This window comes from Calidris pugnax, unplaced genomic scaffold, assembly GCF_001431845.1.
Source record: "Calidris pugnax isolate Ruff unplaced genomic scaffold, ASM143184v1 scaffold208, whole genome shotgun sequence".
Taxonomy (NCBI): domain Eukaryota; kingdom Metazoa; phylum Chordata; class Aves; order Charadriiformes; family Scolopacidae; genus Calidris; species Calidris pugnax.
The window spans coordinates 2,156,245-2,170,350 of record NW_015090967.1 but is presented as its reverse complement, the minus strand read 5'-3'; the positions used below and the strand labels follow the sequence as shown (position 1 = coordinate 2,170,350).

Here is a 14,106-nt window from a genome sequence, read left to right as displayed (position 1 = left end):
TGGTACAGGGGTTTGAAGCTTCCATTTCTGAGAAGGGAAAAGAAGATTTCTTTTTTGATTAATGATGTATTCTTGTGTGTCTTTTATTTTAGGTTGGAAACAGTGACTGCTATCCAACTACCTGAATTCATTCATTACTTCTTGCTGTTACTTGCCTCTGTTAATTAATTATGTGATTCCATTGAAATATCTTTTGATCTTAAGCCTGCACTGTTTTTGCTGCAGGGACACTGACAGTTTCCAATGGATTATTTTTTTTAAATGAAGATGAAGAATTAAAACAGTCACGGGACCTGTATAGTAATAGTGTTCTTCATTAGAAGTGTACTGTACTGTAGTCACCAGTTTTCTTTAAAAAGAGATAAAAAAATACTGAAGGAGCAATAGCAATGAGGATAACAATAAAGAAAGGCAGATATATAATCTTTCTACACAACATAGACTGTCATAAGCTGTCCAAAGAGAAAGATTAACCAGTGTAGAGGAAGGAGTTAATTAATTTCACTTAATATTTGCCATCTTTGGCATTGCTTAGTTTGAATGTGTCATTTGGACTCAGTGATCAATAAAAAGCGACAGAAGTGAATTGCCCTGGAGACTGTCCAGGCAATGAGCTGCAAGGTTAACTTCATAGGAGACAAAAAACACCCGGCAGGTTGACAAGAAAAATTTACCTTCAAGAAACTGGTATGGAAATCATGTATTTGGGAGATTTCTTTTTTCTCTTCTGAAGTATCTGTAGAAGACACAGGCACATAGTTGAGTGTAAGGTGACATGGTTGATCACAGTCACCATGATGCAATTTTTGAGTTCATCTGAAATTCTGTGTTACTTTACTACTAACTGAAGTCTGAAACTGTTTGTGTTTGTTTATAATATCTTTATTCATCTGTATTCATCTTCTGTTTAGGCTGAAATCCTACACCAGAACTTGTGTATGTGGAACTTTGCTGGCTGCTTCTGATTTGGTTTTTATTTCTTGTTCAATTTGTTGCTGGGTTCTCAGAATAGAAAAAACCCCACACTTTTATTTCCACTAAAAAGAAAAAAAAAAGTATATATGAGGACATCAGATAGTGTTTAGTAACACGTTTGCTGTTTGAGGAGGGATGGAAATGGATTATCAGCACTGATTTATGGAGCCACAGCTATGGCAAAGAAACTTTGCATCTCTAAATGGCTATATATTTATAATGACAATACTTTTTTTTAGGAAGGTTCAAGGAAAGGGCCTCAATTCTGCATAAGATCGCCAAAAAGAAGTGCCAGGTGGAAGACAGTGAAAGGCAGAATGGAGCTGCTAATCATGGTGAGTGCAGCAGTACAGATTTATTACCTTCTACTGAGGGCCGTTTTCACTGTTTTATTTTGCTTGAAAATCCTTAGGGATTAGTTTCTCCTTCTACTTCATTTATGGTTTCTTAGTAAAAACATGCTGATTGCTTATACAAAAGAGTATGAAACTTACAAACAGGACAGGAGTTAAGTGCAAGAAGAGTAAGTCAGTTAAGGCAGTTAGAAAGCCTCCCAACAGGGTTGAAAAGAAAAAAACAATGCTGACTTTGGATATGTGTTGAAGTGACAGAAATAGAGAGACAAAAATTTCTCACTTTTTCTATGTGAAAATTAAATTAATTTATTGAGCTGCTCTAGGAGAATGTTTGATGTGGTATCACCCTTGTCACAAAAAGGAACAACCTTCGTATTGAAGATTTGACTTGTCTGTCTACTACTTGCTGAGCATCATTTAGGCCCATCTATGCTAATTCTGCAAAATTAGCTTACTGTGGCTTTCCATTAAGGGTGAGAATTTGTATTTTAGTTGAGAAGCTCCTATACTAAAAGAAAATCTGTACTATGTCCTGTTTTCTCTACTTTACCTCAGCATGCTCTCTGCTTTAGAAAACCAGATGCAAATGTGTCTGATAAAAGCTGAATCATTTTGTCAGTTGACATTTTTACTGACCTTGTGCTATGTTTAGCTACTATTTGCTTCCAGAATCAAGCAGTTGGATGGGACGCTGTTAATAAACCATAATGCTGGCTGTGGGGTTAAGAGACAACACACATGCACTGAAATAATTACAGATAGTCTGGCACTCCGCTGTGGCTGTGATCTCAGATTTTTAATTTAGAAGAATCTCAGGATAGCAGTAATGTAACTAGACAGCTGTATTTACTTCTGTGCACAGGAGCATACCATAAGGCATGTTGAACTCGAGTTAGACATTTCATATTGCTATTCCCCATAACTTTATATTGTCCAAGGGATTTTTGGCCATTGACATTTTTATCTAGTACATACTTAAAGAGATAATTACTGCTCAGAGAATTACAAGATAGTCAAAGTAAGAATACATTTGAATAAATTTGACATCAGAAACCAAAGACCCAATTTTATGCCTTTAATTCCTGTAAAAGTTTAGCACAAGGACTACGGGATTCTGTTTTAAAGATCATTCTCTGTTATTGGATGTTATTAGACCATCCATTTGTACTTTTCCCAGATTTTTGCATAAGAAAGAGCATGATTACATCTTGGAAGTAACTTTACTTCTTGCAGGGGTTAGTGTGTTTTAAATATGTTGTTGAATATACCCCCTCACCTGTAAATGCAGCATGTTGCATTCTTTAATGTCTGGGGAGAGTGCTGTATGTCACTTTTTACCTGAAGTATTAAGCTCGGTGACTTTAGCATCAACAAAGAGCACTGAATATTGCAAAGGTAAATTTTTCTAGGATATGAGTACCAATAGAATGGTTTCTTCAAATATAAGCTCACCACTCATAAGAATTTTATTCAAAATGTGCATGAGTCAAATGGAAGATAAAATTTTTGTCTCTCTTTTTTTTAAGGTAGATGTTGGTCCACCTTCAGTATTTTATGATGTACACAGACTGAATATATGGCAGCAGTTTCAGTTATAGATTTGTTACTTAACATATAATATTCTGTTCTGTTGTTTTCCCACTCTTATTTATGGATGCCACAGAAAAAGGTGCAAAAGTTGAAGTTGCAGTAACACCACCGAGTGATTCAGGACCAGTGCAGAATGGAATCGCCCATAACGTTGAAGAAGAGGTTAATGTCTTTTTTATTATTTTTTACTTTTTATTTTTATATTGGTAAATACATTGCATGCTTAATTGTGCTTTTCACTGAAAGTATACATCTTAATAGCAAAAAGTTGTTAAAATAAACTGTCTAAAATACGTTTAATCCTCATCTACAACTGAACCCAAGGCATGGTTTGCCATATATAAAAGCTTTTCTGTGCCCCTGCCCTTCATTGTAAGGTAAAATGGTAATCTGAAATGTATTCTTTTAGGGAATGTATTTTTATTTATCAGATAAGATGTTCCCAGCCCTAAATATAGCTAATGGAAATTGCTTGTCTGGTTATCATCACATTGCACAAAACTGTTCTCTTCAGAGGGTAGCCTGTCATGTTGTGCTTCATGGAATAGTTAAAAGTAGCTAAAAAAGAAGAGCTGTACACAAACTTCTTCTCCATCCTACTTTCTGTTATCATGAGACAAATAACAAATTAAGCTGAATAGTGTACTAGTGTTTCTACGACTGTTATTGCATATGGTTAAAATATGAAAAGAAGTAATTAAGCACTTAATATTTTTTTAACATATATCTTTTGTAGATAATAAGTTATTGCCTAACTGTGTCTAACTCGCATAATGACTACTGAAGTAGCTATGAGTTGAGCTAGCTTCTTTTTTAAATTAGTTGTAATTTTCAAGAGTAGCTGACTTAAAAATTGGGCCCTGCCAAGCCATTTTAATTTCCTTTATTATTTTTTTTCGAATTTTATTAATACCACCTGCATCCCAAGTAGACAAACGTGGGAAAATGATGATGAATTGATTTTGCTAAACTTGGGCACTGGGATTTTAGACTGAGAGAGTGAAACCTGCATATAGAGAAAAAGTCTTGTTAAAAATAATCCTTGACACAAAAGTTCCAGTAATGGTTTTATTTGTATGTTCTAATCTTAGCGTTCTCCTTTGGCTGTAGTGACAGACGAAAGATACTGCAAGAGATGGCTGAGCAGTGGTCTATACTATAACATGAGCTTCCCCTTATTAAAAGTGGGATGAGCTGTGTGGCATTTGCATACAGCAAAATCATGTAAAAAAAAGCGAAGGACATGTTTTGTTTTGAATGGTTCCAGTTTTAGGGTTTGATATTTTAGTCGCTTTCACTTATTTATCATTTAACAAAATTGTTAGTCCAAGTTAGAGATCATCTTGCCTTCTTCACGACCTGGGAAATATCACTATAGGTGAAATTCTTTCCTTGAAAGGTTCTGCAAGCCACAGGATAAATTCTAAGCTGTGTACAAGTAACAGAGTGGTTTTATGTCTGTTGGCTGCTTCCTAAACACAATTATCACTCACAAGGAGCATAATTTATATGGGAATATACTTATAACAGGGAGAGGGTATCCTATTTTTTCGGCAAGGCTGGGAAAAAACACTGCAATGTGTAGTAGGCTGAGTCTTTGGGGAAAGATTCTGTTTGCTTTAAATAGCTGGAGGTGGAGAGATGACAAGGTGATGCTGGCAAGCTGGTGTGCTAATGCACCAAATATTGGCAGATAGCGTTAATTCTTCACTTTTTCTAGATAATTTTGGTCTCTTTGAGTAGAAACTGAGAATCAGAATCAAGGATGTAAAAGAGATGGGCAGTTTTTCATATCCTGAATGGTCAGTAATGATAATGGAAAGGACAGTGTAGTGAAACATTAAATTAACTTGTCTGTTAATCTCAGTTGTTCAGACTAACATTTCACTTAAACATCCTTGTCAGCCAAACAAAGCTTTACTCTTAGGTAAATGAGATGAGTAAAATCAATGTAATAAAAAAATCTCAGCACCAGACTTCAACACGCAACATTTTAAGGTAAGGAGAGATCAATTTTCAGATCTGTTTCTCAGAGTCCGACCTCACTGCTACAGTGAAATATGTCTTTAGACTATTTTTTAAATTCAGCAAAAAAAAAAATAATAAAATCCAAAGAAGAACAGCTTTTAGACTTCTGTTCTCAAAGGTCAATAAGGGATGATGTAGCCTGGTGTAACCTGTTAGGGTGTACATAAATCAGTCTGTGGGATATATGAAAACTCTAATAGGCTCTAATAGAGTTCAGTAGCTTAAAAAGGAAATTGGTCTTGCTTTGTAAGATTTTTTCCACTGAGATTTTTCAGTGAAAACAATGAAGGAAGAGCAATCTTAAGCAATCACATCTTACAGCAATGTCCATATGCTATCATTTTGCATTGTAATGAAGCAGTTTCTAAGCTTGTTCAGAAATCTGCAAGGTCAAGCAGCCTCATCATTCAAGACAATGGTTTCAATTTCAAGCAACTGCAGGGTAAGAAGGGAATATTATTTCAAGAGTACATTACTCAGCAATGTCTTCCTCCCATCTCCCTTTAGACATTTTAAACTTTCAGTGAGGCAGGATTTGGAACTTTTATGTTAATTTCAGCAAATACTAGGACATTCTGAAAAACTAATGTGCTGTATCAGAGGTGGGATACATTATTTATCCCTACCCAAGTGAGAAGATGGAGCAAGCAGGGAGGTTTGTAAGTGATGGAGGAGTGATTCTGCAGGTTTAAATCCATCAGTCTGAAAGGAAAGATTTTGAGTGTCAGCTGTCACAATAAAAAATAGCAATCCCCTAATAACATTTTGAAATGGCCTATGCTGGCTTCCTCCCCAGTAACCTTTCTAATTTTGTCTTCTTCCAATGATAACCTGACAACTGCTGCTATCCCAGGCTGCTTCAGTTATTGATAACCTGGAACCTATTTTGTAATTTAAAAGCTTATCTTGGAATTTTTGAAAAGTTGTAATAAAAGTAGTCTACTCAACCATGTAACAAATAAGTAAGTCTCTGTGATACTTAGCACCATACTTCACTTTGAGGTTCTCTGCCTACTCTGTACTGTAGGGGGATCCTTCCTCTATGTATTGCCTAGGTTTTTGTGCACAGCATCCTGATAACTCCTTCCCAAGCTGTGGCATCACTCTGAAGCTCACACTGGGTTATTCAGTTTCCTTCTGCTTTGTATATTGAAATTCATGGACACCAATAGGGTTACTCTTGACTTACAGACGTGTAGGCAATGATAGGATCACGCACAGCATTCATGTGACCTTTTTCTTTGAAGAAGATTAGAATTTGAGGAAGGGAACATGGTCATTGCACTGCCAAGCCTTCTTTCTTGCTTCTCCAAAGTTCATGCAGACAGTATCTAGCCCTAGGAAATAGTGTATCTTCAAAGACAATGGTATAGGTTCTAAGAGCAGCTCTGTTCAGGGAAGTAACAGTGAAGGCACGGGGTAGTATGTCAGCCAGTCACCATCAATGGGTTCTACTTCTCTTTCAGAAACTCGCTCATTAAAGCTGAGTGACAAGAACAAACTCATTATAGCTCACTCTTGACCTACAAATGCTCTTGAATTTTCATCTTTTTGTGAACAAGTATTCTCCATTTTACAGTGAAAACATTGTTTGCTTCTGTTACATGAGTAAAATTCAATCTGGTGGCTTGAATTTTTGAGGTCTTTTTTCTTACTCTGATGCAACAGTAAAAATAGAGTCTGAATTTCATATATTGGTAAATTCAACTTCTTTGTAAAGAAGCATAATACTTCCAGTGCCATGATTTAGTTTTCCTTAAACCTGGTTTCTTTAGGGTTGTTTTTTTTGGCATCTGTATATTTTTTCTATACTCTTATTCTTTCCTTTTTTTTTCAATTGCACAAAGCTGAAACACTACACAAGACAAAGTCAAGGACACTGTCAGTTAATGGCTTTCACAAGGTCCCATGAACTAGGTTAATTTAACTTTTTTCCCTTTATTTCCTGATCTTTTTTTTTTTCTTTAAGTTTCTTCATTTGTCTCTGCCAAACTCTACTTTCTTGCTTTTCCCTTTTTCCCAGGCCCTTACCTGTGCTCTCCTCCAGGGAACCTTAGCTGTCCTCTTGCTGGCCCAGACAGTAAGACTCATATAATCCCACTCCCACTGTAAGCAGCAGGTCTCCAACACTTTGATAAAATGGGGCTTCTCAGCTGAGAAGGACAGACGGCTGTGATCTCCTTCCCAGCCCCTAACCAGCATAGCAGGGAACAATACCTCCTCCTACCATACGGTCTGTAAAACGTTCCTGCTTCATTTGCAGACAGAAATTGCTTTGCCTCCTGCTGGATATTACATCTTCCTCGGGGATTTTGTTCTACTTACGGCATTCTGTCTCTTAACCTTTAGCAGGTTGCCACAAAGGAGAAGAAAGACTGTTATATAAAACTTTGTAGAGTGGCACCTAGCGTGTATGAGAAAATGAATGAAGACTGAAAGGACACTGACTATCTCATTAAATGTTTTCTAGGGTGCCCTTCAGAGAAATGATCCTTCTGAGAAGCCCAATTGTCTCCCTTCCTCCTCCTACCCCCTCCCCTCCCTTCTGCCACCTTCTTAACAAGCATTTGATTAAGTATGTTCAGTCATAGTCGTTTTAACCTGTGACTTTCCTAAAAATAGCTTCCAATCTGAAGATAACACCTTTTCCTCCCACCTACACACACGCGCGCACACATGCACATGCACGCACGCACACGTACACATGCGCACACTTTTTACCTGTTTCCATGGAAACCCCACTGGAAAATGTTTACATGCCATTAGAGGTAACTTTTCCATGAAAATGTGAGGCAACTTGTGTGTGTCACAGGAGAATGCCACAAATGCTTTAATGTTTTCATTGGCTCTAGTCCCTTTACCTGAGCAGCAAGGCAGTAGAGCACGTTCTGCCCAGCGGAGAAGCAGCAGCAGGATGCGCTGCGTGTCAGGAGAGAGCCCCTGCTGGGGACAGATCTCCCCTGCCCTGGACTACTCACTCCATTTGCATCAAACCAGCCTGATGCCAGTCTGAGTACCGCTGGCTTTCTCTGTCTCAGGCTATGATTCTGGGTGGTATTAAACGTTTCGGTTTTGTAGAGGGTAGAGAAGATTAGAGCAGCCTTTGTTGTAAGGCGGTGATATATCCCAGCATCCCTGGTATTTGCTTGATTGATCATTAAAAATACATTTTCCAAAGCCCAAACGTTTTTTCATCTGCCACATTCAGTTTAAAGTAAATGCTTTTATCTTGTTTGCTGGTATACTTCTTCGTAATGTGGTGAAAATGGCTCTGCCATCAAAAAGGATTGATCTTTATTTTCTCAAGGTTGCCAGTTGCCTATTTCACTTTTTTTTTTTTCTGCCATATACAAGTTTGACTTACTTGAAAACTAGGGTGGTGAAAAATTGTGTGAGGACAAAGGCTTATTCTTCAGATAAATCTCCATCACACCACAGCTGTTACTTCTCCTGGTGGGCTGACTGCAGTTTTGACTATTACATTCTTAGTATTCCTTTTCAAAGTCCCCGAAGGGTGCTGGCAGTAACATGGGCATAAAAAAACTGCATAGAAGCTCTGGGAGCTGTGCTTTCAGGTCCTTGTGCAAGACCCCAAGAGGTAAAAAGCACAATAGCAGAATCTGGAGCAAAAACTTGAGCCTTGCTCCTTCCCATAGGCTCCACTCAAAAAGTAACTCTTTTCAGCGAGTTCACAGTGCAGAGAGGATTAATACAAATTAGCTGCCCTAAGAAGCATACCTGTATATGAAGAAAGCCTTTGGAAACCTCAGGGATTTAATTCTACTTCTTCCTTGAATTTTACTCAAGAATTCATGAGGAAAGATGTTGTTTTCTGTCTTAGTTACCCCATAGAAATTGCGTACTGTTGGACTAGCTTGCTATCTCACCTTCTTTCACATATTTTTTTTTTCCAAATGAGACGTAGGAGAAGATAAATGAGCAATTCAAGTTACCAACAAGAAACAGAAAGCAGAGACTTGAGGATGTTCACAGTAGGGCTTCAGTTGCCTTTTCTCTCTGCCTTTCTAGTGAAATAATTAATGTGAGATTTGCTATTCTAAAGAAAAAAATAAATCTCAATTTGGAAAATCAGTACTTAGCTCTGAGACAGGTAACGTTTTGAGACATCGTAATTTTTTCTTGATTCACTCATTATGAGAAGTTGGGTTGTACAGAGCTCTTCACTTCTAAGGGAAAAAAAGCTCAGCTGCCTTTTGCAGCACTATCAGGCAAAGAAAGCAATTGCCTTTTTATAGATGGTACAATATCTATACTTTAGGGTAAGCAAAGTGAACTGCTGTCTGCAGTTTCCTTTCTTCTGGAGTCCTAATGCTAATGCTGTATTGATTAATGATATCAGAAGTCAAAATTCTCAAGAAATGTACAAACATGAGAATGTATAGCTCAGCTCTTCAGCTTTGTTGGGCTAACAGAATAATCCTCAGAATGTAATATTTATAAATCATATGCTATAGCTGTTATGCAATGCAGACTAGTTGGTAAATAGTGGCAGATTCAGTATTTCAGACAAGTTTGAGGTGGTTCATTGTACTTGTTTTCCATTTCATCCTACTGTCAAGAAAAAAGTATAAAAATGCAGTTTAATGTTCCAGAAAAGCAACTGTTTTCCTTAAAATAATATGAGCATAAGCATCCATACAGACAATGATTTTCTGATGTTTGCTAGAAGCAGTGACTACACTGTGAATTTGGCAGATAGAATTTGCTATAAGCTGTTGTTTATAAACAAAATAGTTATTGATAAATCGTCACCATATGTTTGTATTGTTTGTATAATGTGAAACAAACCATCGTTTCCTCTGATTGGAAAAATTTTCTTGGGGGGTTGGGAGAAGTTGTCAAACCAGTACTGAGCAAACCAGTAAGAGATTTCTTCTGTGGGATTACAGATAATATCAGATAGATATTTTTGGAAGAAGAACTTGTGAAAGACGGAACGTCCAGAGATTTGGCACCTTTTTTTATTGTTTGTAATGAATTACATACAAGAATTTAAGTAGAAAGAATAGGGTTATGAATATACATAGATTGTTTCAAAAGGAAATATTTCTTATGGATGTGTAAAAGTGAACACAGAGCAAAGCAGCACTTCTAACCTCATTTTTTTAAAATAGACAATCATAACTATATTTTTTGTAGTTTAAAGATGTACCTCATTAACCCTGGTAGAATATGCAAAGGGATCCTTTTCCTATTAGAGAATTAATTTGATTATCCTTACTGAACAATATGCACTAGGATGCCACATCCATCCTATCTAGGTGTGAGTATACATATCATATTCAGCACTGCAAATGTATATGTAACAAAAAGACAGTCCCAAGCACAAGCAAGAAAAAATGAGGCTACACTAACTAAAGAGTGGAAAGAATTATGACCATTGATGAGAATTTTATAGAAACACATTAATGACTATTATATATGAAGATCTAACACAGCTTATGTTTAAACCTTTGGTTAAGGGATCAAGAGCACAAGGAGTGTTCTCCTCTGTCCTTCTAGTTGCAGGGAATAATAAGGAAAGAAACAGGAGGACCCAGCAGATCAATACCTGGCTCCAGGACTGGTGTCACTAGCACAATTTTGTATTTTTTGGTCATCAGTTGGTCCATGTGACACCAGGCCTGCTGGTGACAGATGCGGTGCACCTGTCTCAAAAGGGGAGAAGGATCTTTGTACAGGAGTTAGCAGCAATCATTGAAAGAGCTTTAAACTAGAAAGGGATAAAATCCAGGCTCACTAGAGATAAGCCTGGGGGCAGCACACCAGTGTTTGACAGACACTGGGGTCCTCCAGTCTGCTCCACGGTGTCCTGAGTACACTGGAGCACATTGGAAATGTCCCTGCACTAATGCACGTAGCACCAAGCCATGTCAGTGGAGAGAGGGGATGGAGGTCCACACAGCAAGGATGTAAGGGTCATCAGTGCCTTAGAAACCACTGAAGCACCAGACAACAGTCACATAGGAATGAGGACTTCTGCCCACAAAAAGGTGGCAGGATCCACTTAGTGGATGAGGGAGAGGCAGTGGATTTTGTCTACCTAAGCTTTAGTAAAGCTTTTGGCACCATTTCCTACAGCATTCTCCTGGGGAAACTGGCTGCTCATAGCTTGGGATTTACACTTTGCTAAGTAAAAAACTGGCTGGGTGGCCGAGTGATTCAGGACCAGTGCAGAATGGAATCGCCCATAACGTTGAAGAAGAGGTTAATGTCTTTTTTATTATTTTTTACTTTTTATTTTTATATTGGTAAATACATTGCATGCTTAATTGTGCTTTTCACTGAAAGTATACATCTTAATAGCAAAAAGTTGTTAAAATAAACTGTCTAAAATACGTTTAATCCTCATCTACAACTGAACCCAAGGCATGGTTTGCCATATATAAAAGCTTTTCTGTGCCCCTGCCCTTCATTGTAAGGTAAAATGGTAATCTGAAATGTATTCTTTTAGGGAATGTATTTTTATTTATCAGATAAGATGTTCCCAGCCCTAAATATAGCTAATGGAAATTGCTTGTCTGGTTATCATCACATTGCACAAAACTGTTCTCTTCAGAGGGTAGCCTGTCATGTTGTGCTTCATGGAATAGTTAAAAGTAGCTAAAAAAGAAGAGCTGTACACAAACTTCTTCTCCATCCTACTTTCTGTTATCATGAGACAAATAACAAATTAAGCTGAATAGTGTACTAGTGTTTCTACGACTGTTATTGCATATGGTTAAAATATGAAAAGAAGTAATTAAGCACTTAATATTTTTTTAACATATATCTTTTGTAGATAATAAGTTATTGCCTAACTGTGTCTAACTCGCATAATGACTACTGAAGTAGCTATGAGTTGAGCTAGCTTCTTTTTTAAATTAGTTGTAATTTTCAAGAGTAGCTGACTTAAAAATTGGGCCCTGCCAAGCCATTTTAATTTCCTTTATTATTTTTTTTCGAATTTTATTAATACCACCTGCATCCCAAGTAGACAAACGTGGGAAAATGATGATGAATTGATTTTGCTAAACTTGGGCACTGGGATTTTAGACTGAGAGAGTGAAACCTGCATATAGAGAAAAAGTCTTGTTAAAAATAATCCTTGACACAAAAGTTCCAGTAATGGTTTTATTTGTATGTTCTAATCTTAGCGTTCTCCTTTGGCTGTAGTGACAGACGAAAGATACTGCAAGAGATGGCTGAGCAGTGGTCTATACTATAACATGAGCTTCCCCTTATTAAAAGTGGGATGAGCTGTGTGGCATTTGCATACAGCAAAATCATGTAAAAAAAAGCGAAGGACATGTTTTGTTTTGAATGGTTCCAGTTTTAGGGTTTGATATTTTAGTCGCTTTCACTTATTTATCATTTAACAAAATTGTTAGTCCAAGTTAGAGATCATCTTGCCTTCTTCACGACCTGGGAAATATCACTATAGGTGAAATTCTTTCCTTGAAAGGTTCTGCAAGCCACAGGATAAATTCTAAGCTGTGTACAAGTAACAGAGTGGTTTTATGTCTGTTGGCTGCTTCCTAAACACAATTATCACTCACAAGGAGCATAATTTATATGGGAATATACTTATAACAGGGAGAGGGTATCCTATTTTTTCGGCAAGGCTGGGAAAAAACACTGCAATGTGTAGTAGGCTGAGTCTTTGGGGAAAGATTCTGTTTGCTTTAAATAGCTGGAGGTGGAGAGATGACAAGGTGATGCTGGCAAGCTGGTGTGCTAATGCACCAAATATTGGCAGATAGCGTTAATTCTTCACTTTTTCTAGATAATTTTGGTCTCTTTGAGTAGAAACTGAGAATCAGAATCAAGGATGTAAAAGAGATGGGCAGTTTTTCATATCCTGAATGGTCAGTAATGATAATGGAAAGGACAGTGTAGTGAAACATTAAATTAACTTGTCTGTTAATCTCAGTTGTTCAGACTAACATTTCACTTAAACATCCTTGTCAGCCAAACAAAGCTTTACTCTTAGGTAAATGAGATGAGTAAAATCAATGTAATAAAAAAATCTCAGCACCAGACTTCAACACGCAACATTTTAAGGTAAGGAGAGATCAATTTTCAGATCTGTTTCTCAGAGTCCGACCTCACTGCTACAGTGAAATATGTCTTTAGACTATTTTTTAAATTCAGCAAAAAAAAAAATAATAAAATCCAAAGAAGAACAGCTTTTAGACTTCTGTTCTCAAAGGTCAATAAGGGATGATGTAGCCTGGTGTAACCTGTTAGGGTGTACATAAATCAGTCTGTGGGATATATGAAAACTCTAATAGGCTCTAATAGAGTTCAGTAGCTTAAAAAGGAAATTGGTCTTGCTTTGTAAGATTTTTTCCACTGAGATTTTTCAGTGAAAACAATGAAGGAAGAGCAATCTTAAGCAATCACATCTTACAGCAATGTCCATATGCTATCATTTTGCATTGTAATGAAGCAGTTTCTAAGCTTGTTCAGAAATCTGCAAGGTCAAGCAGCCTCATCATTCAAGACAATGGTTTCAATTTCAAGCAACTGCAGGGTAAGAAGGGAATATTATTTCAAGAGTACATTACTCAGCAATGTCTTCCTCCCATCTCCCTTTAGACATTTTAAACTTTCAGTGAGGCAGGATTTGGAACTTTTATGTTAATTTCAGCAAATACTAGGACATTCTGAAAAACTAATGTGCTGTATCAGAGGTGGGATACATTATTTATCCCTACCCAAGTGAGAAGATGGAGCAAGCAGGGAGGTTTGTAAGTGATGGAGGAGTGATTCTGCAGGTTTAAATCCATCAGTCTGAAAGGAAAGATTTTGAGTGTCAGCTGTCACAATAAAAAATAGCAATCCCCTAATAACATTTTGAAATGGCCTATGCTGGCTTCCTCCCCAGTAACCTTTCTAATTTTGTCTTCTTCCAATGATAACCTGACAACTGCTGCTATCCCAGGCTGCTTCAGTTATTGATAACCTGGAACCTATTTTGTAATTTAAAAGCTTATCTTGGAATTTTTGAAAAGTTGTAATAAAAGTAGTCTACTCAACCATGTAACAAATAAGTAAGTCTCTGTGATACTTAGCACCATACTTCACTTTGAGGTTCTCTGCCTACTCTGTACTGTAGGGGGATCCTTCCTCTATGTATTGCCTAGGTTTTTGT

At 37.2% G+C, this 14,106-nt stretch overlaps 1 protein-coding gene across 3 annotated transcripts in view; it reads left to right on the top strand.

The window, feature by feature from the left end:
• Nucleotides 1–14,106, top strand: part of SLC24A2 (solute carrier family 24 (sodium/potassium/calcium exchanger), member 2) — a 120,246-nt gene that overhangs the window by 81,624 nt on the left and 24,516 nt on the right. For all 3 annotated transcript variants that reach the window (XM_014952603.1, XM_014952604.1, XM_014952602.1), the window contains 2 exons: nt 1,215–1,310; nt 2,995–3,083. In XM_014952603.1, the coding sequence (XP_014808089.1) occupies nt 1,215–1,310; nt 2,995–3,083 (185 nt within the window). The remainder of the gene's footprint in view (nt 1–1,214; nt 1,311–2,994; nt 3,084–14,106) is intronic.